This window comes from Columba livia, chromosome 28 (genome assembly GCF_036013475.1).
Source record: "Columba livia isolate bColLiv1 breed racing homer chromosome 28, bColLiv1.pat.W.v2, whole genome shotgun sequence".
Taxonomy (NCBI): domain Eukaryota; kingdom Metazoa; phylum Chordata; class Aves; order Columbiformes; family Columbidae; genus Columba; species Columba livia.
Window position 1 is genome coordinate 1,916,332 of NC_088629.1, and position 24,671 is coordinate 1,941,002.

Here is a 24,671-nt window from a genome sequence, read left to right on the forward strand (position 1 = left end):
CGTCCCCACGCAGGAGCGTTCCGCCACACACAAGATGGCGTCGGGCGCAGCCCTCAAGCCAAACACGAGCCGACACACGTGACCACGCCCCCTACTACGGCGGCCGGGAGTGCCCGCGCTTCCTTAGCGCCTGCGCAGCGCGGGCCGCACCGTGACTAAGATGGAGGTCGGGGGAGCGCGGGCGCCGCCGCCGTTCTGGGCCGGGGGCCCAGCCCCGGGACAAACGTACATCCCCGGCGGGCCCGGCCCCGTCACCGGCATCGTGCCCTTCACCCGCACCCTGTGAGCGCCGGAGGGGCCGGGGGCTCCGGGGATGGGGGGGGTGTGGGGGATGGGGAGGATGTGGGGATGGGGGGGGGTCTGGAGAAACTGGAAAGTTGGGGGAGCAGGGTTGGGGGGGCAGAGGGGGCTGGGGGGGCAGGTTGGGGGGACAGCAGTGGGTCTGGGAGGCAACAATGGGGTTGGGGGGTGCAGTGGGGCTGGGGGCGGGCAGGAATGGGGCTGGGGGCAGGTGGGGGGGGCAGCAGTAAGGCCGTGGGAGCAGGTTTGGGGGAGCAGCAATGGGACCGGGGGGGCAGCAATGAGGATGTGGGGCAGGTTTGGGCTGGCTAGGGGGGCAGCAATAGCACTGGGGGGGCAGGTTTGGGGGGCAGAGGGAGCTCAGGGGGCAGCAATGGGGCTGGGGGCAGGTGGGGGGGGGTAGCAGTGGGTCTGGGGGTACAGCAATGGGGCTGGGGGGGCAGGTTTAGGGGGGCAGCAGTGAGGCTGTGGGAGCAGGTTTGGGGGAGCAGCAATGGGGCTGGGGGGGCAGCAATGGGACCAGGGGGGCAGCAATGAGGATGTGGGGCAGGTTTGGGCTGACTAGGGGGGCAGCAATAGCACTGGGGGGGCAGGTTTGGGGGGCAGGAATGGGGCTGGGGGGGCAGCAATGGGACCAGGGGGGCAGCAATGAGGATGTGGGGCAGGTTTGGGCTGGCTAGGGGCGCAGCAATAGGACTGGGGGGGGCAGGAATGGGGCTGGGGGGGCAGGAATGGGGCTGGGGGGGCAGCAGTGGGGCTGGGGGGGCAGCAATGGGACCAGGGGGGCAGCAATGAGGATGTGGGGCAGGTTTGGGCTGGCTAGGGGGGCAGGAATGGGGCTGGGGGGGCAGGAATGGGGCTGGGGGGGCAGGAATGGGGCTGGGGGGGCAGGAATGGGGCTGGGGGGGCAGCAATGGGGCTGGGGGGGCAGCAATGGGACCAGGGGGGCAGCAATGAGGATGTGGGGCAGGTTTGGGCTGGCTAGGGGTGCAGCAATAGCACTGGGGGGGCAGGTTTGGGGGGCAGGAATGGGGCTGGGGGGGCAGCAATGGGACCAGGGGGGCAGCAATGAGGATGTGGGGCGGGTTTGGGCTGGCTAGGGGCGCAGCAATAGGACTGGGGGGGGCAGGAATGGGGCTGGGGGGGCAGCAGTGGGGCTGGGGGGGCAGCAATGGGACCAGGGAGGCAGCAATGAGGATGTGGGGCAGGTTTGGGCTGGCTAGGAGGGCAGCAATAGGACTGGGGGGGCAGCAATGGGGGGCAGCAATAGGACTGGGGGGGCAGCAATGGGACCAGGGGGCAGCAATGAGGATGTGGGGCAGGTTTGGGCTGGCTAGGGGCGCAGCAATATCACTGGGGGGGCAGGTTTGGGGGGCAGGAATGGGGCTGGGGGCAGGTGTGGGGGGGTAGCAGTGGGGCTGGGGAAACAGCAATGTGGCTGGGGGGGCATCAATGGGGATGGGGGGCAGCAACGCAGATGGGCGGGTAGGTTTTGGGGGGGCAGAAGGGGCAGCAACAGGGATGGGGGTTTAGGTTTGGGGGGGCAGAGGGGTCCCACCCTGACACTGGGGTCCCCCCCACCCTGACACCGGCATCCCCAGGAGCCCCACGGTAACGGGCACGTCGGTGCTGGGGGTGAAGTTTGCCGGGGGGGTGATGATCGCGGCCGACACCATGGGCTCCTACGGCTCCCTCGCCCGGTTCCGCGGCATCTCCCGCCTGCTCAAGGTGAACGACACCACCATGCTGGGCGCCTCCGGGGACTACGCCGACTTCCAGTACCTCAAACAGATCATTGACCAGATGGTGTAAGTTGCCCCCGGGCCACGCTGGGCTCCAAGGGGCTGAAATGGGCTTAAACGCGGCCACCGATGGGGACAAAACGGAGCGGAAATCCCCCCCGTCCTCCAACAGCCCCTTTGGTGTGAGCGGCTTTTCCCGCGCAGAACCGGTTCCCGTTGTTCTTTGCGGCCTTTGGCTCATTCGCCTCGTGTAAAATCTTATTGGAAAAGAGGTTTTGGGTGGGATGCTCCGATTTCCAGCTTTTCTCAGGGGAATTTGTGTCCGCGTCAGAATCGACGAGGAGCTGCTGGGAGACGGTCACAGCTACAGCCCCAAAGCCATTCACTCCTGGCTCACCCGCGTCATGTACAACCGGCGCTCCAAGATCAACCCGCTCTGGAACACCGTGGTCATCGGCGGCTTCTACAACGGCGAGAGGTGAGCGGGGGGCTTGCCGGGGGGGCTGTGGTGGGTTCAGCCCCCCCCAAAGCCGGATCCTTTCTTCCCGGTGCCGCCGCCACGCTCACAAACACCCCCTCAGCTTTTTAGGTTACGTGGACATGCTCGGCGTGGCGTATGAAGCTCCGACGCTCGCCACGGGCTACGGAGCGTACCTGGCGCAGGTATATCACCCTCCGCCACCAAACCGCCTCGGCGCCGCTTTATTCCATTGATTACTCTATCATTTCTCTCCCCCCGCAGCCGCTGATGAGGGAGGTTCTGGAGAAGAAGCCCGTCCTGACGCGGGAAGAAGCGCGAGACCTGATCGAGCGCTGCATGAAGATTCTGTATTACAGAGACGCTCGCTCGTTCAACAGGGTGAGTCCGGAGCTGCCGCCGTCCTGTTGAATTAAACAGTTACCGAACGCAAAGCCACGTTAAGGTGATTTTGAGAGCGGTTTATGGTGCGGAAATGGTGTTTCCTTGGTGACTTGTCCCTCTTTTCTCTCCGCAGTATGAAGTGGCCACGGCCACCGAGAAGGGGGTGGAGGTGGAGGGGCCGCTGACGCTTGAGGCCAATTGGGAGATCGCTCATCTCGTCAGGTAACGCGCTCGGGGTGAAAACAAACTGATGGTTGTAGCGTGGGGGTTTTTATGTGTTATCCTGACCTAAAAATGTCCTTTTCCAGCGGCTTCGAGTGATCCCCGATGGCAAAACCGGCCGCGTTCTGTCCCGCTCGCTGTAAATCGCTGTGGAAGCTCTTGGTCCTGCTCGGAGAGAAAATAAACCTGTTAAGACCAAACTTTTGTTGTATCGTGCTCTGGTATAACTGCAATAAATCCACCGTCCTCCACCTTCCAAAGGCACCGGCGGATAGAATAAAATGTGTCTTTAAAGGTGTTTTCTGTTCTAAAACATGAAGTATTTGCCAATGAATGGAAAAGTCAGAGGGGGCGAGGTGGGAATTTGTTGGTTTATGTGACGTACGTTCATAAATAACACTCGGAGTGGTGTTTCCTATGGTAAATAACAATCAGAATGTTCACAACCAATTAATGCTACAGCTCAGGGTTGACGTCCCGAGGTTCGCCAGCCCTCGGTAATAAAAACACGTGTTTATAAATCCATTTCCCTGGTTTTATTAAACGTTCCACGTCTGTACATGGGAAAGACGAAGCATTTACAGGGCCGCAGGTGCCGCAAAGCTCCGCGGACGGTTCCGCGCGTCCTTCCCGAGCACGTACAGTTAAAAAACATGCAAATTGTAGAAAAACCTGAAGCCGGTGGTGAAAAATAAAACCAAACGTCTTCTCCTTTGATTTTGTGCACGTCACAGTTTTGTTGCGTTAAATGGGGGGGGGGTTCTAATCCTAAGGAACGTAGTGGCTGCTGGTTGAGCGGGACTAGTTAGTGATGGTTACTGCGCCATATGGTTGAACCCCCACCCAAACTTCCCTCATTCCCCCTATTTCCAAGCGGGGAAATGGGGGGAAAAGGGGATGTTTTGGGGTTCTTGGTTCTGTCCGCGCTCGCTGGCATCAAACACCAAAAACTTGTGGTTTAACCCCGCGTCCAAATAATTAACCCCCAAATCTTAACGGTCAATTATAGGGGTTCACACATTAAAGCGATAACTCATATCTAAATTTCCCACAGGAACCTAAATCTCCGGTGTTAAAAAGAAATCTGTGTTAAGACAACCCAAAAGATTTATATACTGGTTCATTAGCTACATAGTCGGTTTTTTGCCTTTAGAAATGGTCACGTAGACGATGTAGAATTCAAAACATTTCTGCACAATAAACCCAGAAAACTATGATACAGTGAGGTAAAGAAAACGCAAAAATATTCACCCACGATAGATCTTCAAGAAAATACCAACACAGTGATTTTTTTTGTTTTTCCTTTTTAAAAAAAGCACAAAAACTTAGAAATGAACGGCATCGATGGCTATTGATCGGAGCGATCGCCTACGAGTTTCCTAAACCCACGAATCCACAGGGAAGCGTCAAGGTTCTCATCTCAAAGCCCCGAACGGTTGGGAAGCGCCTCAAATCTCCGTCAGCTCCAAATCGGCGTCTTCGAAGCCGTAAAAGGACTCGGTCTCGCTCTCGCCCTCAAAGAGCCGGTGCAGGACGTCGGGGTCGGCGCTTTCCTCGGGCGGTTGCCGGCGTTGCCGTTCGCCGGCGCCGCGGGGCTGGCCGAGCTTCAGCTGCTCCTCCAGCGCGCCGATCAGCTCCTCCTGCATGTCGGCGTTGCGGGTGGGAGAGTTGGCGGTGCCGTCGGGTCCCGGCAAGACGCTGGCCACCAAAAAGGATTGTTGCACCAGCTCCGGTGAGTCCGCGATCACCTCCAGCGCCTCGGCCAGCCAGCACAGCACCAGCTGCAGCAGGATGTCCGAGTCGCAGCCGGAGTCCGCCAGCTCCTTGGCTTGCTCCTTCCATTTTTTATGCAAGAAGTTTTTCACGGTTCTTTTGATACAAACGTCAAGGGGTTGGATTTTGGAGCTGCAGCCGGCGGGGACCACGGCGGGGAGGGTGCTGGAGGCGCTCAGAAGGGCCAGAACCTCTTCGGAAAGGTGCGTGCGGTGGCAGTCCAGCACCAGCATGCCCTTGCTGTTCTGGCACGCCGTGTGTTTTCGCCACACGCGCGACGCCCACAGCTCCATCACCTCGTCGTCGCTGTAGCCGCCCTCCTTGGCTTCCAGCAGGACGGACTCCGGCACGTTGGCGGGCGGCTGGACGCGCCCGCGGTAGAAGACGAGCGTGGGGAGGACGCTGCCGTCGGCGAGGATGGTGAGGACCACGTCGCACCAGGGCTCGCCGGTCCCCACCGTCTGCAGCGCGTTCTCCTTGCGGTCGTCGCTGCTCAGCACCTCCACGTCCAGGAAGAGCGAGATCTCGTCGATGGCGGCGATCATGGAGAGGGGCAGGTCCTGGGTGTGGATCTGCCGCTGCACGAACTCGATGAAGCAGCCGGCGTTGTCCTCCACGTCCTTGGGGAGCGGGTGCGCCACGGCGCGCCGCGCGTGCGTGCTGAGGTTGTGCCGCAGCATGAACCGCACCGCCCACTCGTAGGAGATCTTGAAGCCGCCTTCCAGCGAGCGGCCCAGTTTGGTGGCTTTTTGGAACAGCGTCTCCTCGTTGACGGGCAATTGCTGCTCCCTCTGCGTCAGCACCCACTCCGCCAGCTTCTCCTCGGCCTCCAAGCTCAGGTACTTGCCCTCCGACAGCGACGCCAAATTCTCCTCTTGGAACGCCTGGAACCTCCGCAACCAGCGCTTGATGCGCCGCTGCGGGTTGCGGAAATGCTCGGCCGCCTGCTCCGTGGTGCAGCACAAGGCGAACAGGACGACCCGCAGCTTTTTTACCGATAGCTGCAGCTTTTTGCCGGCGGGTTCGGGCTCCTTGGCCGGCTGCTCGTCGGCCACGTTGAAGGATTCGTCCTCCCGGCCCAGCGCGGCTCCTTCGTGCGTCGCCGGCGCCAGATCCGGCTCGTCCTTGCTGGGTAACGCAGACTTGGTTTTCACAGTAGCAGCTTTACTGGGGGAATAGGTGGGACACGGGTTCTTCACGCTCTTATCCTGGGGCTGGACGTGCCTTGAAGAGAGAGAACACAGGAGCCTCTTAAAACCTCTTAAAACCCGGCAATGAAGCCATTGAGGGACAAACAAATGAACAAAAGAAGCCCAACCCCACCAAGCGAAACTGATAATGAGTTTACAAAGAGTTTACCTGGAATGTGATATCCAAGTAGGCCCTGTGGAGTAAAAGCAAAACACATTTGTAGCTTGGCAAACAAAGTCAGTGCAAACATTGTTACAGAGAGGAACGGCGTCCCTCTGTGTCACCGTGTCCACCCGTGTCCCCGCGTCACCGCAGAGCGGCTGATCCGCACCCCGGAACCGCCAGGGACAAGGGACAAACCCCCCGACAAACCCTTTAGTGACAAAAGGTCAGGGATGCTCAGCCCTGGCCGGATCGCTGTGAGTTTTTGGCCGCAACGGGACACTTTGGGGCTCCATTCAAAGCCGATGTCCCCAAGAATAGAGGGTGTCACCGCGGCACAAAGATGTCCCCTAGAACAGAGGTCTGGCTGAAGCCTTAGGGCTTTGTCTGTCCCTGGGAGCATCTCCTGCTCCCCCATCTCCATAACAACGCCGGCTCAACAAGGTTTGATCGCAACTCGGGACATGAAGAGATGCGTCATGTTTGCAATGTTTCCGCTCCTTTCCAAAGCTCTTACCTCGGAAAATAATGTTACTAAACTCGTGCGAGGGATTGAAGACCAGGTGTTTGGCCATCGCGTCCCCCTCAGATGTCACAAAGAGACAAGAGGAACAGGAGAGTTTTACACCGCTGGAAGGGAAAAAGAGGCAAAAAAGTGAGTTTAGTATAAGATATGGAAATGTGTACATGCCCTCACTAACAATTAGAAATGAAAAGGCCACATCCAGTACAATGTCCCAACCCCGAATCAGTAACTCCCACTCTTGCCCTTAATTCAATGTATTCCCCCATGTTGCAAAAAAATGGGGCGAGCTGCTTCAGAATAAAGAGCAGAACTGAAGACCCAAATGTGAACGCCAATTAGATTCCCCGGTAATTAAAACAAGACGATGACTATCGCATTACCAGGCAGTGTAATTCTTAAACAAAGCCAAGTACTTTGGACTCTTCCGAGGAACGTGGTTGCTGTAAGACAAGAGAGTTTATTCAACATGGGAATGACTCCGGGTGTTTAAAGAGCAACGTGATTTACGGAGACGGAGCCAATCGCGGGTTTAGCGCTATTTTGGGTGGTGTTCCGGGAGGAAGCGGCGCCGCACGTACTTGATCATGTGGTTGGCGTAAGCGCGGGAGCAGCAGGTGCTGTAGCGACACAAGGAGCAGTGCACGTAGGTGGGGAAGTGGTTGGGGAAGTCGGGGATCTCGAAGCTGCACTCCAGGCACGTCTGTCGGCCCAGGACGCTCCTGCGGGGAACAACGACATCGTCACCATTGTCACCACCGGCCCCGCAGCGGCTCGGGGGTTCTGACGAGCAGCGGGACAGAGAACTTAAGGAGAACGCTACGGCCAAGCTTGGCGCATCTCGCACCCTGGGCTCCCCACTTGCTCTAGTCAGGAGCGCGCAATTAAAAGCGGATAATAAATTGACAGCGGGTGGGCAGAAAGCCCTTAGGCTGATGAAATCCCATAATTTCTATAAAAGCGCCCAGTTAATTCTGTATTTGGCGCTTTCACCTCAAGGCGTTTCACAACACGACTCAATTTTCTGTTATGTCTCGAGGGATCTGGCTTTTCCTAAAGCTCCCGCGGCAACCGGCCCAGCGCCGCGGATCGCGTTACCCGCCGCCGTTAAAGACCTAACTACGCTTCCTTTCAAATCCAAAAATAATCTCTTTTTAATGCGAAATTCGGCCCAAGGTTCTGACATCTTTTTGACGGCTCTCTTCTGGACGTTCCTCTGGACGGGCGGGTACAGGAAGATGGGCTGGGGGTCGGTAGCGGACGACAACGCGGCCGTTTCGTGCCCGGCGCCCTGCGACATGTCGTTGGAAGACAGCGGCAGCGTCCGCGGTTGGCCTCGCGACGCCCTGATGGTCACCTGCGGTAAACGGGTACAAACACCCCTTCAAATACACTTGTCACCGTTCCGGCTCCTCTCTCAGAGCACAAAAAGCTGCTCCTGGGTACAATTTGTGCCCCTCTGGATATGATTTTGTCCCCAAAGGGTGTTGGGCTCACTCAAGTACCTTCGCTTGGCGATACCTTCATTAGGGGAGTTGAGGCTCTGCCAAGCCACCTTCCCCTCCTTTTTTTCCCCTTATTATTTCTATAAAATATCTAATTAACCCAACATAGACAGAACACACGGCTTTTCTATCCCTGTAAATGATGCAACTGAAGCGAACAGCAGTTTTGCAGCGCTTAATAAATACACGGCAACCAAATTAAGTCGCATTTCTGACCTTGGTTCCAGGTTTCAATCCTTCCAACTGTTTGGGCTTGCGGAAAGTTTTGTGGTGCTGTAGCTTGTGTTCGATTTTGTCCTTGGCAAATAGGAACTGGAGTCTGCACTTGTTGCAGTGGTAAACACTCTTCTTCTAAAGCAAATGGAAACCAAAGACATTTTGGTTCAGTGAAACCGAAGTCAAAATGGAGCAGGTTGAGAAAACGAAGAAAGAAAACCTCAAAGAAACCAAACACGGCGAAACAAAACCCCACTGTAATTCTGAATGTGATGTTAAGCTCTAGTATATAACACCAAATCCATCTTGGATATGGTGGGGAAATGAAAACCGGTCCAATTCTCTCGTGGTGGTAGGAAGCTGCTGTTAGACATTATTGGAGTGGCAATCCAGTTAACCTTGGAAATCTAGATGTTTAGAAACTATAGGATTTCGTACACAAACTAGGGAGAATTCAGACAAACAGGATTGCAAAGGTGGTTTCTTCTTGTTTGATTTCATCTGGAATCATAACAAATTTTATTTGGGAATCTTCCAATCAGGAGAAGTGAAACGTTCAGGGGCAAGGAAATGTATTGTGAAGATGCAATTGTTCTAGGCTTCATGCAAAAAGGAGTAATATTGCTGGATTAATTAATTAAGCATGAGAAGCACCCGCAACAAACCCGCCCATGTACCTGGTGCCTCATGAAGTGCTGCTGGAAGGCGTTGCCGTTCTTGAAGACCTTGAGGCAGTAGGGACAGAGCAGGTGCCGCGTGTCCTCGTGGATCATGCGGAAATGGCTGTCGACCTCGGAATAGAGCGACGAGCGGTACTGACAGACCTGCCGAAACAATTTGAGCAGGGGACCATGAGCCAGCACTGGCCCTTGTGGCCAGGAAGCCAATGGGACCTGGGGTGGGTTAGAAGGGGGTGGTCAGTAGGTCAGAGAGGTTCTCCTGCCCCTCTGCTCTGCCCTTGAATAAAGGGTTGAGTTCAGACACTATAAGGATACACTTGAGAAACATATATACATATATATATATATAAAATATATACAGCCATAGCACCCTGAGAATGGCCCATCTTGTCTGATCTGGGAAGCTAAGCAGGGTCGGGCCCGGTTAGTACTTGGATGGGAGACCGTACAGATACACAGCCATAGCACCCTGAGAACACCTGATCTGGGAAGCTAAGCAGGGTCAGGCCTGGTCAGTGCTTGGATGGGAGACCAGCTGGGTCCAGAGAGGTTCTCCTGCCCCTCTGCTCTGCCCTGGGGAGACCACACCTGGAATCTTGTGTCCAGCTGTGGCCCCTCAGTTCCAGCAGGACAGGGAACTGCTGCACAGAGTCCAGCGCAGCCACCAGGATGCTGGAGGGAGTGCAGCATCTCCCGTGTGAGGAAAGGCTGAGGGAGCTGGGGCTCTGGAGCTGGACAAGAGGAGCCTGAGGGGGGACTCATTGCTGGGGATCAAGATGGAAAGGGGCAGTGTCAGGAGGATGGAGCCAGGCTCTTCTGGTGACAACCAGGGACAGGACAAGGGGCAATGGGTGCAAACTGCAACACAGGAGGTTCCGCTGGAAGATGAGAAGCAACTTGTTGGGGTGAGGGTGGCAGAGCCTGGCCCAGGCTGCCCAGGGGGTTGTGGAGTCTCCTTCTGTGCAGACATTCCAACCCGCCTGGACACCTTCCTGTGTCACCTCATCTGGGTGTTCCTGCTCCGGGGGGATTGCACTGCATGAGCTTTCCAGGGCCCTTCAACCCCTCACATTCTGGGGTTCTGTGAAATTACGCAGGAATTCATCTCGCATCCATGGAGATCTCACTCTGTGGAGTCTGGGCCAGCGGGAGCAGGCGCTTGGCTAAAAGGCGCCGGGTTTCCTCTAATTTTCAAGATAGCGTGGCTGAAATTGAGCCCGCGAAGCGCCTCGGATACCTGACACACGTAGGGCATCTCCCCGGGCTTGTGCGTGTCCTTCATGTGCTGCAGGAACATCGGCTCTGTCTCAAATGCCCACTCGCAAATCTTGCACTTTGCTGCGAGAGAAAGGGAAAGGCGCTAAGAGCAGAGGCACAAAAACATCTGCCGCCTGTCACAAGTTGCTTTGGTAACAACTTAAACCAAAACCAACCAACTAGCTCTCGGCTCTTTGAAGTGGGTAGATAAAAGTGTATTCTAAGGGGTTTCCAAAAGGTTGTCTTAAGGTAAAAGAATATACAGCAAGTAGGAAGATGCCTCGATGAGGAAACTTCACGAGGTTTGACATCAGATGTCGACCTACTGGTACAAATTAAATTCCAGCACGATGTTGCTATTGAACCTGGTCTTGAAAATGCTTTGGAGTTTGCAGAAATGTGATTTAGGTGGTTTTTTCTGCTGGGTGGAACAGAAACACCTTTCTCAGCAGATTAAGACCAACCGGGAACCCTCCCAAACAAACGACAAGAGCAAAACAGACGCACTGGTGGACTCGTAGGGACTGTGGACGTTCTCCAGGTGACACTGGAGCTGGAAGGGCGTGGAGAACTGGCGGTAGCAGTGCTGGCAGATGGTGTGCACGTCCACCTCGCCGTTCTGCTGGTCCAGCTCCACGTGGTGCTTCATGTGATTCATGAACCTGCCGGAGGCGAATGGAAAGCGCGTGAGCCAAAACCGCGACACTGGTAACCGTCACCAACGCCACACGGTTTGTTAGCGGGGTTAAGACATTTCCTTCTCGCTCATCCCACCAAAAGCAAAGTCTCCTCTGAGCCAGCAACCGGCTGCCCGGCTCTAGAGAACAGGTTTTGCGGTACAAGGGCTCTGCTCCTCGTTTCTGACCCCGCAACCTGTGTGACAACAGGCAAATCTTTCCCTTTTGTGGGAACTTAGTTTAAGAACAAGCAGATACCAGCCCAGCACAGTTAATGTGTTTAATTGCTCTGCTCTGAGAGCCAAGGACACTCTGAGCTCTGCCCACAGGGGTGAGGCAGCGAGGAAGGGGATGGACGGACAGAGCTGGACTGACACCCACATTTATCACTAAGAGTGTTCCAGCCCATTGACATCATGCTGATTATTTAAGAGTGGGGCCTTCTGGTTTCTGTCTCTCTCTTCTCTTTGCTCTTTTTGGCGCAGCCGGGAGAGTTTTGGTCGGGATGTTAAGTTGGGCCTTTTGCCATTTTGCAGAGGCCTCTGGGCTTTTCTGCCTCTTTCCCTCTTTTCTCTCTCTGGGATGGGCTGTGGGACCAGGTGCCGTTTCCTGGCACTGGCTGCTCAGCGTGTCCATGAGGAATTGCCTTGACTATCTTTTATTTCTATTATATATATATATTTACTAGTAGTGTATTAGTATTTCGTTATTTTATTCAACTGTGTTTATCTCCATTCAAGTTTCTCCCTCTCCTGTCGATCCTCTCCCCTACTGGAGTGAGTGAGAGGCTGCGTGGTCCTATCACCACCTCAGGTTAAACCACAACACAAAGCCGCGGGGCCTGAGGGACCAACACTCACGCTCATCTCGATTTGCAGACCCAAGGCACCCACACCACTATTTACGCAGCACACCGCGCTCCTCTTACCGTATATTGTTCTTTAGCCGCTTGGTGCAGTGCGGACACCTGAAGGAGGTGGGGACCTTGGGGAAGTTGAGCAGCTGGTTCACTTTGCCGCCGTCTCTGCCGTAGTAGAAATCGTCGACCAACATGATGAGCTTGCTTTGGGACGCGTCGACGACGTTTTCGCCGGGTTCCGGAGCTTTGGCAGGCGGGGACAGCGCAGGGCTGGGAGTGGAAGAGGGTGGTGAAGCAACAGCCGTAGTTTTTTCCGGAGACGGAGGCTTTGCAGATTGAATATTTGGTTCAGATTCTAAAGATTTTCTTTTCTTGAGGAACTCAACCATTTCAGGGCAGCAGTACTAAAAGGAGAAGAACCACACGATAAAAACCCCACGTATTAAACTCAGAACTACGTTAAATAAAGACTAAGGAGTAACGTTAAGCGCTCACTTACACACATGTGTCCTCTGAGAGCTTCCGTGACCCGAAACTGCGCGTCGCACCGCGGGCAAACCTTCCTGCCGCCGTCTTGCAAATCGAACGTGGGAATAGGAGATGAACTGACTGCAACGGGGAAAACCACACCAAATGAGAACCGTTACACATCAATTTAGATCTAGGTAAGCTTTGAAATGCTTTGGTTTCAAGAGCTCTGCTTTTAAGTACCGACTAGACTGGAAGAGGCAAGAAAAAGGGGCAAGTATGTAAACCTCTGACAATCTGGATGACAATACAGACCCCCCCTGTATCTACAGTAAAATAGAAGCGTCTCAAAATTACGGATGACACAAAATATCCTTTAAATCAACTTTTGGACTCCCAAACGCCTTAGTAAGGTGCTTTTTTGGAAGAAGAGAAGCCAAGATTTAACCCTTTTGCCTCCTAGTGTAGCATATTTCAGGTGCGTGTTCTCAAGACGGCAACATGCACACCAGTAATTTGGAATAATAGAACAAAATAAGGGGTGCAAACATCCCCACGCAAACCAGAATCACCGGAAACCGCGCAGATAAACCCGAGGTAATTAACAGCAAAGCTTTTCAAGCGTTTATCCCTATAAGCAGTTATAGGTTCGTGGTTTTTCACTCTGGAGTCTCGGCAGAACCGATTGAGTTAATACCTTTTAACGAGGAGGACGAGGAGGAGGACTCGGAAACGCTGGATCTCTGGGAACCGTGCACGGGGCTGCTGTTGGAAACCACGAGCGGGCCGGGGCTCTGGCCTAATGAAGGAACCGTGTTCAGGGTGTTCACCAGCTTGGCCACCTCGTTGCTGTTCTCCCCCGTCACCCCGGGTCTCTTGACGGTCACAAAGCTGGCGATGCTCACTGCGGACAAACAGCAGTGCTAGGACGCAACGAGCGACATCCGACCCCCTCTAGAACGTCCCCCTTGTCCCTCATTCCTCACCGGGTGACCGAGCCACCAGTTCTGCCCAGTTAACCAAAGCTGGTGAGACTGGGAACGGAAACTGCGTTTCACCCAAGGTGAAATGATCAATCCACCGGCTTTGCCGGGGCGTTTCTTCCCTTCTTTGGTTACAAAGGGCGGTGCTGGAGGGGACTTACTGGGCTGTGCGGCCTGGGACTGTGGCACGGTGCTGCGGATGGTCAGCGTGGCCGGGATGACGGTGGTGAAGGTGTTGGCGGTGGGCCGGACCGGCATGGTCGTGCCGGGTCTCACCTGGGCCATTTGGGAGAACACCTGAGGAACTCCGACCGTCGGTTTCACAAACTGGGTACCTGGGGCTTCAGAAACAAACGAACACAGCGACTGAGTTATCTAATTGCATTCCTCGCACACTAACACCTGAGAGCATCCTGTTTCCCAACACCACCAAGCTCCCAAAATCCCCACGTTTGAGGAGTTCAGCGCCTTATTTCACTTAGCAGACTAAAGCTGAATGTGGATGCAGGTAATACAAATATATATATATATATATACTTAATCCTTGGTAATGTAAAAAGGAAGACGAGCATAGCTTTGGCTTGTTCCAGTCCTTACCTGGGACAAGGGTGATGGGCCTCACTGTCTGACCCTGCTGTACATTCAGAACAATCCCAACCTGGTTCATCGTGTTCTGGACAGGCCGCATGTTCCTCACGGGAAACCCCTGCAGTCAAACAGAGCTATTTCTAAATCTCCGTACATTAAAAAACACAAAACAACCCCACCAGACATCAGCTCAAGCGCAACAACCGCCGCAGCCATGAGAAAAGCTGAAACGAGTGCCTGATTGTTTCTTAAGAGAGAAGAATCTTGTGTGGCCGAGTGGAGCGGATGGTCCGCACTCACCTGGGTGGTGATGAAGATGGGCTGGCTGGTCACCGGAGAGCTGGTGACGTGGTTGGCGTTCTGCATGATCTGCACAGGCCGCAGCACGGGCTGGGTGACGGGTCGGAGCACGGGCTGCGTGACCACGGCGCCCAGACCTGAAGCCGCATTCTGGGCCAGGAGCAGTGGTTGCCCGCTCTGCTGAACCAGGGGGTTGCCAGCTGGAAGGGAAACAGAAATACAAGTCACGTTGGGCAGGTAAAGAGGCTGCTCAGGAGTCTCCACAACCTCCCTGGGCAGCCTGGGCCAGGCTCTGCCACCCTCACCCCAACAAGTTGCTTTTCATCTTCCAGCGGAACCTCCTGTGTTGCAGTTTGCACCCATTGCCCCTTGTCCTGTCCCTGGTTGTCACCAGAAGAGCCTGGCTCCATCCTCCTGACACTGCCCCTTTCCATCTTGATCCCCAGCAATGAGTCCCCCCTCAGGCTCCTCTTGTCCAGCTCCAGAGCCCCAGCTCCCTCAGCCTTTCCTCACACGGGAGATGCTCCACTCCCTCCAGCATCTTGGTGGCTGCGCTGGACTCTCTCCAGCAGTTCCCTGTCCTGCTGGAACTGAGGGGCCACAGCTGGACACAAGATTCCAGGTGTGGTCTCCCCAGGGCAGAGCAGAGGGGCAGGAGAACCTCTCTGACCTACTGACCACCCCCTTCTAACCCACCCCAGGTCCCATTGGCTTCCTGGCCACAAGGGCCCAGTGCTGGCTCAGCCTACAGCACCCGCTGTTCCCAGCTGGTCTCCCATCCAAGTACTGACCAGGCCCGACCCTGCTTAGCTTCCCAGATCAGATGAGATGGGGCGTTCTCAGGGTGCAATGGCTGTATATATTACATGTATGTATATACATATGTTCCCCAAGTATGTCCTGATAGTATCTGAACTAAACCCTTTTTCCATGGTCATCCTGCTGTCCCCAGGACCCCCAGGTCCCTTTTCACTGCTCTCCAACACCTCATTCCCCAACTTACACTGGACCCTGGGGTTGTTCCTGCCCAGATACAAGGCTCTACCCTTGCCCTTGCCCAGTTGGCAACGCTAGCCTCCAGAATCTGAATGAGTTTTCCAGAGCGTGCTTTCCAAGTAAACCTGTGAAACTATCCAACCCTTCTATGTAGTTTTAATATTCATCTTTAGCCCAGGGCTTGCCAAGCTGCCTGGGAACGAGCTGTTCAAATCTCTTCGCCTCGAGCAACCTCACACACTGATTATTCTGGCTCCTACGTGCTCTTTGAACACGGCCACAGCAGCTATAGGTTGTTTTTTTTCCTAGTCTCGTTAACTATGGAGTAACAATTCACCTGCTGGCAGACACGGGGAAAACTGAGGCCTTGGCACGGGACGCGCGGCAGCGGCACAGCCACGCCAAGTATTTCTGAACAGAACCCACAGGCTGCGGTTCACCAGGGCCAGGAGAACCCACAAGGAACCTAAAACTGAACCTTCCCACAGCATCAGATAAACTTCAACCAGAAGAAAAAGAGGTTGAAAGAGGCTGACGCTGAAGTCGTGACGTGGATACAGGCCGTGTCGTGAGAATGTTTTACAGCGGATCCAAGGGCTTGTTCTCTTGATTCAAGAGTGAAACAACCAGCTTGAAGAAGACTCGGGATCCCGTTTGTCCCACGTGCGCTCTCAGTTCCACAAGCTCTCGCTTGCCAAGCGGAGCAGACTCGCAATATTTGCGCAGAACGAGGCAATTCCAACTGCGGAACGTCGCCCAACTGCTTCTGGCAACACAGGGGGGCCCCGTGTTGCACCAAAACTGAGATCAGAAGAGTTTCCCAGCTCCTGGCAGCGTTTGCTGGCACCCACAGCAGGGGAGGAATCCAAAGGAGCAGCGGAGAGGATGAAGGAGGCGGCTGGGATGAAACTCAAGTCCAGCAAACGAGCAGGGTACTTATTTGGGCTTCAATTCCCTCCTCTACGCTGTCCCTCCTCACAAGGTTTGGCTCATCCATATATCTGTGTTATATCCACTCACTATGCACATGTATGTAATGTAAGAGCTGGTTTGAGTGGGATGCAGGTAGAGCTAAAAGCAATCAAAGGAAATTAAGGAAAGAAATTAGGCCGAGCGTCACTTCAAATATATTTAGCTTTCAGTAATTCTTCCTTTTATGTCCCAGTAATTGGAGACATTTTAGAACTAATCTGCAGGAAGAAATCCAGCAGAAAGATGGGAAAAGGTAAATGAAAAGATCCTTCCGTGTCCAGTTTGGAATCCTCTCTCTGGATTTTCGGATGTTTCTCTACCAACATGGATGTTGTTCTTTAAGAAAAGGATAAATTTTAGGTCTCCAGGCTTGTTTATAAGTGAATTACAGCCTAGCAGGAAATAAAACAAAACAAAACCTTGCGCTGGGAGAACAGACAGATTTAACGGGGCTTTTTCAGCCTCAGCTTGTAAGTCTGTTTAATTAATGTAAAACAAAACGCGAGCCGACAGCCATGAGCGTACAAAGCAGATTGCCGAAAGCTGGGCCGGCTCCAGCCGCCGCTCATTTCGGGAGCGTTCCGCAGTCACAACTTCAACCGGGATGTGACCCCCGGTTACCGGGCCAGCGGGGAGGTGACAGATGTCCCCGTGGCACTTTGCCACGCCAAATCCTCACTGGCGCCGGGCCACAAAGGATTCCCCCGCAAGTCCAAGTCGTGTCAGCCCGAGCTCGTAGCGACTCCAATATAACGCTCAGGGAAGAAGAGGCCACGCTGTGGGCTGAACAAACTGTGGTTGCGTTGATCCTGGGGCGTCCTCTGCTGCGTCGGTGCCTTCCAGAGGAGAATTCACCGCAGCGTGGGAAGTGGAGGTGTCTAAAACGCATTGTGGAGTGGAGTTTTTCACCTACAGCATCCATCCCGGAGCGTTTCCAGGTGTGCCGCTCGGTGAAGGAGAAAGGCTTGTTCCCGCTCCGGTAGATCCAAAAAGCAGCGGTATAACCCGCACCATCCAGCTGACCCCGTGGTGTTGAGTCCGTGGTGTCGAACGTGCTGTTTTGACAACGTTAACAGAGACAACCGGGCTGCCAAGTCGTAAATTCTGCCTCTTTGGGAAGTCGCTGCGGCTGTAAAGGTCATTTTGTTCCCGCTCCTCCCGCGCAGCCCAACGCACACCTGGCAGATCCACGGGTTTATCTCAGCAGTCCAAGAACAGTCCAATCGATAGTTCCCAAGTGTTGCCATCCCCGGCCGGCTCCCCCAGTTTCTGTACTGGGTATGATGTCTGGAACACGGCCCAGCAGCCCTTGACTTGCTATAAACAGCGCTCGGCAACAACCACAACATCAGCACTTATCAACATTCTTCTCACCCCAGAGGCACAACACAGCACCACCCAGCGCCAATTAACTCTGTCCCAGCCCAAAGCAGGACCTTCGTTTAGCCCAAACCACAAAATGCTCATCATTGAGATTTAATTAGTGTAAGAGGCCTAAACACCCCAACCCGGATTGAAATTAACACTCAGCGACAGCCTTATGTCTTTACTTAGTGGAGCTATTATAAAGCATGTAAGAAACATAATGCTTTCTATATGGCAATTATTGCTTTTACCAGCCTCAATTTCTCATAGTTTGAGACAGCAACTGGATAACAACGCACTCTGATCTGTACATTAAATGCAAACACCAAAGTTACACACCTTTCCCTTGGTGGAAAACAGGAAAAACAAAGCAGCACCAACCAACAGCAGCACCAACCAACAGCAGCACCAACCAACAGCAGCACCAACCAACAGCAGCACCAACCAACAGCAGCACCAACCAACAGCAGCACCAACCAACAGCAGCACCAACCAACAGCAGCACCAACCAACAGCAGCACCAACCAACAGCAGCACCAACCAACAGCAGCACCAACCAACAGCAGCACCAACCAACAGCAGCACCAACCAACAGCAGCACCAACCAACAGCAGCACCAACCAACAGCAGCACCAACCAACAGCAGCACCAACCAACAGCAGCACCAACCAACAGCAGCACCAACCAACAGCAGCACCAACCAACAGCAGCACCAACCAACAGCAGCACCAACCAACAGCAGCACCAACCAACAGCAGCACCAACCAACAGCAGCACCAACCAACAGCAGCACCAACCAACAGCAGCACCAACCAACAGCAGCACCAACCAACAGCAGCACCAACCAACAGCAGCACCAACCAACAGCAGCACCAACCAACAGCAGCACCAACCAACAGCAGCACCAACCAACAGCAGCACCAACCAACAGCAGCACCAACCAACAGCAGCACCAACCAACAGCAGCACCAACCAACAGCAGCACCAACCAACAGCAGCACCAACCAACAGCAGCACCAACCAACAGCAGCACCAACCAACAGCAGCACCAACCAACAGCAGCACCAACCAACAGCAGCACCAACCAACAGCAGCACCAACCAACAGCAGCACCAACCAACAGCAGCACCAACCAACAGCAGCACCAACCAACAGCAGCACCAACCAACAGCAGCACCAACCAACAGCAGCACCAACCAACAGCAGCACCAACCAACAGCAGCACCAACCAACAGCAGCACCAACCAACAGCAGCACCAACCAACAGCAGCACCAACCAACAGCAGCACCAACCAACAGCAACCAAAAGTGGTTAAGTAAATACTAAACTGGTTGGAATCTCGCTGTTTGCTGCGGAAGGTAAAGCACAGGAAACACAATCCCTGACGTTCTCACCCATTTCTGAACCACCAGAAGATCCGAAACCACTCGCCACCAAATACTGGTAATGTATGAAAGCACTTTGTAAAAGAAAAAACATCATTCTCTATGTAAATGATCCATTCTCCGCTTGTAAGAAACCACAACTGCGAAGCGCTAAGAACTTCTCAAATAAGTGGACAGGATGGATGCAATCCCTGCAGTTTCCCTTCATGTTTTAACACCGATAATGGGAAGAATTAGGGATTAAAAGAGTGAATTACCCGTCGCAGTTTTCTCAACGGAATGATAATCCTCGACGACTGAGTCTTCGATCACGTCGCTGATTTTCTGCCAGGGCTCCAGCTCCTCCTCCTCGCACTCCATGAAAAGGTCCGTGTCCGCCATCCTGCAATGGGAAAAGAGGAGGAAGCATCACTGGGAAACTGCTCTGAGATACGGCAAATTACCCAAAAAGCGGTGGTTTAAATGTACCCGCCAAACTTTGCGCAGCAACGCGGTGATATATCTTGTAATCAATGAGAAAAAATAGCCAACTACAAAGAAATCAAGTCCGACTCATCAAATAAAATTACATGAGTATATTAGAAAAGCGGAGTGTTGTAATAATCCTAATATCCAATTAAGCGGGTGTATTACGTGAAGCATGAATGAGCTCCCGTTCTCCAGCTGCTGCGTTTACAGGAACGCTACGGCGTGTGGAAAACGGTATTAAGCTCCTCTCGAAGGTAGAATTAGGTGACTGATTGTACCGGTCGGCAACCAACCCTCGCTCACGGAACACAAACTCCTGCTATTAAAAGACGACACACACCAAAAAGATAAAGGCAAAAAGCATTTGGGGATGAGATATGGAAAGAATTCCAAACAACGAAGCCCAGGTCTGCGCTAGAAATCTGCTCCGCAAAGCAAAGAGCCTCAACTATTCTTTTCTCTGCTTGTTATCAAACTTTGTTTCTGATGACGATAGAAACAAGCGGAATCGGTACAGCACATCGGAACCCACAGCACTGCAACGCTCCATCGCCACATCTTGGTGATTCGTAATATTCACCCTGCTCAGAAACATCTAGAAACGGCTCCTGGGTGAAGCTGGAACCGGCGACGCTCCCCCCGTCGCTATTTATCCGGAATCATGTTACTCCGGGCAGACGAGATCCAGCCTTGACGCTCCGGCAATGGGCAGCTATAAATAGGCAGGATAAATAACCTGCTCTATTAATTAAATCACACACAGGCCTGCCCGGGAGGGTAGAAGGACGGGGGAAGCCTTTTGCACACGCCGTCTAAAGAAATATATTATTCAACGCCTCATCATTATTCAAAAGATGCAAAGACAAAATGCTAAAGAGACGGGAGTTACAAGCTGCTTTTGACACTCACTCGCATTATGCGCATAGTATTTCGTCTGCTCGCATCGCCCGAACTCAGAAAATGTCTCCTCTCCTCTCTCATGTAACAGCTTTGTTTTGCAAAGCTTTGATCTGGAATATTTTTGTATGTAAGAAGCCTTTGCTCAATAAAATGATTAATCCCGATGATAAATACTCTACATTTAGCTCTTCAGCGCACAGTTGGCAGATGCTCGGTTGAAGAATACGGCTGCCAAAAAATGTGACCAAAGGAAAAATAAAGATAAATTACAAAGTGTTCTAGACGCTGTAAGAAATAAAGAAATGAAGGGGTTTTCTCTCCCCTTCAGGTGGGAAATGGGAGAAGGGGTTCAGGGGGTGATACAATGTGTATCAGCCTCACACAAAGCACCGCAGGACACGGAGATGACGCAGGAAACACCACCGGCCATTCACCCCATTCCATCCCCTGATCGACGCGATCACCGGTATCAATGGAAATCTGACAATCAGGGTATTTTTATTGACATACAACCAGACAGATCCCCTGGATCCTTTTCTCCGATGCCCCACTGATAAAAAAAGCAAAATTCTCTTGTAATTTCCACCGAAATTTGGAATCTACGACGCAATTGCGCTCATGGATGAACTACTTTTGCGTAGCTCGACTCATCGCCACGGAGCGTTGGTATTTTCTCAAGAGAAAAGGAGAGGACGGGTAGAAAGGACGGGACGCAGCTTCAGGAGACGCGGGCACCTCCGATATTCAAACGGAACGCTCGGCCCCCGTTTCAGCACCAAACAAAGGAGTTGGTGACCACAAGGCAAGTTTGAACCTGGTATATTCACCGGTTTAGCGAGGCCAGTGGGTCCCGAGAGGTTCCGGAATCCGCTATAGGAGATTGGGGCTCTGCACCTACAGGTTTGTTCGGTTGTTGGACACGAGTCACAACACACACCTGCTGCATAGACACGCTCCTTTTGATAAAGGACTTGGAATTACTGACCCGTTCGCGGCGTTCTTCAAAATACACGTGATGGGACGCGTTGCTCTCGCTACATAAGCTTTGCTTTCTATGGGTTTTAATTAAAAAGAGTGTAAGTAAATGAGTGCTTATCACGGGGTGAAACCACAACCGCTCTTCAGAGCACGCGGTGAGACATAAACACGGGCTCCGGTGATTATTAGTGATGAAGGACCCAATGGAAGTTGAGGAAACGATGACAAAATAGTTGATGGACTTTAAAGATGCTCCTCGCATCGCCCAAAAGTTCATGATTAACACATTCGAGCACAAACTGCAGCTCAGAAAATCTCATTTTAGGCACCGACTGTATAAATTTCCTTCATCCTTCTCAGCCAAGGGTTGACTGGTTTTACACCATCTGGATTGGCCACCGAAGATTTAATTGTGATGTGGTTATAGTGCTATCGATAGTCAACTGGAAAACAACCCCCTCCCCTCCTGACAGTCCGGAAAAGAAAATCTATGACATAAGATCAAGGGTCTGGCTGTAAGAAACCTACAAATAAGCCTGAGGTGACTCAATCATGCTTTAGGACAGAAATTAATGCATAAATCAACTTCTCTTGGCCAAATTGTCATTCTGAACAACCACTTCTCCCTGTTACATCTTCCCTGCGCCAACACTCAGCCCCAACAGAACCGCTGTCTTGTTTTCTCACTTGCTGTCTTATTTTCCATGCCTAAAGGCGAGGAACATCTTAACTTTCTAAGAACCTAAACACCCAACGAGGTTACACCAAACGCAAACGAATCCTCCGATAAGGTTTCCGCTATCAGGACGCGCTGCAACCCCTGAGAACAGCACAACGCTCCTCTGCGGCTTTTAATGACCAAACGGCACAGCCTGAAGCCGATACAATCGCAGCGATGAAAACACAGGTTGGGGATGGTGTCGTCGCTGTTTCTGTGGCCGCTCATCACCAGCAACACCCCCAAAAGAAGAGGGGAGGCGAGCGGCACCGAGCGCCCGAGTTCCACGTTCCATCCTTCAGGCCAAGGGAAACTCACCTGCCGTCGACTGATGTGGTTGACTCGACTTCGCCGGGCGCCGCAATAATCCCAACAGGCATTTACATCCCTTACGAACGCCACGATTTACAGCCCTGTATGTTTTATGAAAGGCTTTGAAGCGCGCGACGCCTGCTAATTAACATGTATTATTACGCACCCCATTACGACGATTGTTATCTACCCTGAAGTTTGCACAGCGGAGCGATGAAAACAAACCGCTCTCTGATTATTTGTCTCCGAGCACGGGACTACCCTGACGCTTCCAGAGCCCGAGAGCGCGGCTGGAAAGGCTTTTCCACACCGTGCTCTTTGGGGAGCAACCGGCACGTGGCGGCACCGAGACAGCTGGAGGCTCCGACGGTACCCGAGCTGCGGGGACGGCGCATGCAAACAACCGTATATACCCACAAAACCAACCGTAAGAACGTTCGCGGAGCCCGCGGCCAGGCAGAGCTTAAAGCAGCGACAGCCTTATACGCGCTAATAATGACACAACTGAAAAGACGGGCGCGCAAGCTCGGCTTCGTCTTCCACAACCGCAGAGCCCTGGAGCTACAAGGTGCTCTCCACGGAGAACCAGAGTGGGGAAGACGCACAATTCGCAGCCCTCGCAAAGTATTTCCGGAGAGGAGCGACAGATCCCCCCGTCCCGCACCCCCAGGCTCGTGCCCCGTTTGGAATGTTTTGGTGACAGCTGCAGCCACCGAGTTCAGCAAAGTGAAGCTGTGCGTGTGTTTTCTACAAGGGGGAGAAGGCGAGAGCGAGATGCAGCAGCGCTGGGGTTGCCCAGAGGAGCGGGACCCCGGTGAGAGCCAAGCCAAAGCCACCACGATACTAAACATGTCATTTTTAATACCTCCGGCCAGCAGATCAGCCAGGGGGTATCTCGGCGAGCCGGTGAAAGGGATTTACCACAGGTGTGCTGGGCATGGGGTAACGCAGCGAGCGATCCAGTTCGTGTGGGTGTGGGGGGAGAGCCCAGGGCAACAAATATACCCAACGGCTTCCCCGCTACACCCACCCAGAGGTGCAGGGGCTATGGGTGGGGGTGGGTGACACCGCTGCTGTCACCAGAGGGTGACAGGGCAGGTGCTGAGGACAGGGGGGGTGACACCCCTTGTATCACCACAGGGTGATGGGGGAGGCAGCGAGGACAGGGCCCAGGCCAAGGGGGGCCCCTCACCCTCTGAGGGGGTGGGCAGTGATGCCCCCGCAAGGCGCAGAAAGGGGGTTTTCTCCGGAGAAGCAAAGCGCAACCCACCCTCGGCGGATCCTGGCGGCTGAGGAAGAAAAAGGAGAAAAATAATCCCCATGCCCAACATGGCCGCCCACCCAGCACCAGCCACGGGAAAAGGAGGAGGGGGAGGCAGGATGGGGAGGACGCGGCCGCCCCCTCCCCCGGTGCTAACGGGGAGGCCCCACTCGGTGTCCCCGGGGAGCAGGGGGGACACAGAGCGGAGGGAGCTGCCGGTGGTGCCGCTGCACCGCCCGCTCGCCCCCCGCCGCCGGGGGTGTGCGCGGATCCCTCCGCCTCCCCTCAGCGCCCGCCGGGGCCACATTCCGCCGCCCAGCGGGAGCCGCCGCGGCCGCGGCTCCTCCCCGTCCCCCGCTCCGGCGGCCCCGAGCCCTCCCTCCTCCTCCTCCTCCTCCTCCCGCCGCTTTGTGTACGGCGCGCTCCGGCCTTGTCCCCCCCTTTATTCTCCCTCAGACCCGGGCGGTTCGAACCGGTTCCAACAGTCGCCAAACGCCGCGGTGTGTCCCCCCTCCCCCCCGCCTTATCCCTCCCCACATAACGGGCCCGCTCCGCCTCACCTTCCTCACCGCCGCGCTCTCCCGCCGCCGCCTCAGCCGCTCGCTCTCACAGGGCTCCGGGGCGAGGCGGGCGGCGGGGGAGGGCAGGTGGCATGAGCCCCCCGGGAGCCCCGAGCGGGATGCTGAGGAGGACGATGAGGTATTAGCTCTTGTTTCCGCGCTGCCGCTGCGCGTTCCCGCGGGGGGCGGCTCCGGGACTGGCGTGTGTGCGTGTCCGTGTGTCCCCCCTCAGGAGAGCAGAGAAAAAAAGAGCGCCCGGCGGGCTGATACACGCGCGAAGCGCCCGCAGACACACACACACATACACACACACACAAAAAAAAGGGGGACCTGGCCGGCGGAGGGATACGGTGACGTCATTTCCTTCTGGACGGCGGAGGGGAAAGGGGATTGGTGCGCGGCGCGGTGACGTCAGCGGGAGGCGGGCGCAGCCGCTACCTCAGGCCT

General features: G+C 54.2%; 2 protein-coding genes and 1 pseudogene across 3 annotated transcripts; 1 reads left to right on the top strand and 2 right to left on the bottom strand.

Annotated features, from left to right (window-relative positions):
* Positions 1-75: 75 nt before the first annotated feature.
* On the top strand, positions 76-3,651 carry PSMB4 (proteasome 20S subunit beta 4). Its single transcript, XM_065043255.1, has 7 exons — positions 76-282; positions 1,902-2,108; positions 2,374-2,520; positions 2,624-2,705; positions 2,785-2,901; positions 3,038-3,126; positions 3,213-3,651. The coding sequence occupies exons 1-7, from the start codon at positions 161-163 to the stop codon at positions 3,223-3,225; spliced, it is 777 nt and encodes a 258-aa protein (XP_064899327.1). The 5' UTR covers positions 76-160; the 3' UTR covers positions 3,226-3,651.
* Positions 3,640-24,560, bottom strand: POGZ (pogo transposable element derived with ZNF domain). 2 transcript variants are annotated; one of them, XM_065043199.1, is made up of 18 exons: positions 24,225-24,560; positions 19,285-19,409; positions 14,309-14,508; positions 14,018-14,126; positions 13,582-13,761; positions 13,135-13,341; positions 12,469-12,578; positions 12,039-12,373; positions 10,941-11,095; positions 10,414-10,514; positions 9,174-9,320; positions 8,497-8,628; positions 7,960-8,132; positions 7,357-7,497; positions 7,159-7,218; positions 6,770-6,882; positions 6,259-6,283; positions 3,640-6,123 (listed from the first exon to the last, which is right to left on the bottom strand). In XM_065043199.1, exons 2-18 carry the CDS (start codon positions 19,406-19,408, stop codon positions 4,575-4,577), a joined length of 3,861 nt encoding a protein of 1,286 aa, XP_064899271.1. In that variant the 5' UTR covers position 19,409; positions 24,225-24,560; the 3' UTR covers positions 3,640-4,574. The 2 variants fall into 2 exon arrangements, with proteins under 2 accessions (XP_064899271.1, XP_064899270.1); XM_065043198.1 differs by having other exon boundaries at positions 8,497-8,631; positions 24,225-24,559.
* On the bottom strand, positions 15,051-15,169 carry LOC135576615 (5S ribosomal RNA; annotated as a pseudogene).
* Positions 24,561-24,671: the final 111 nt, after the last annotated feature.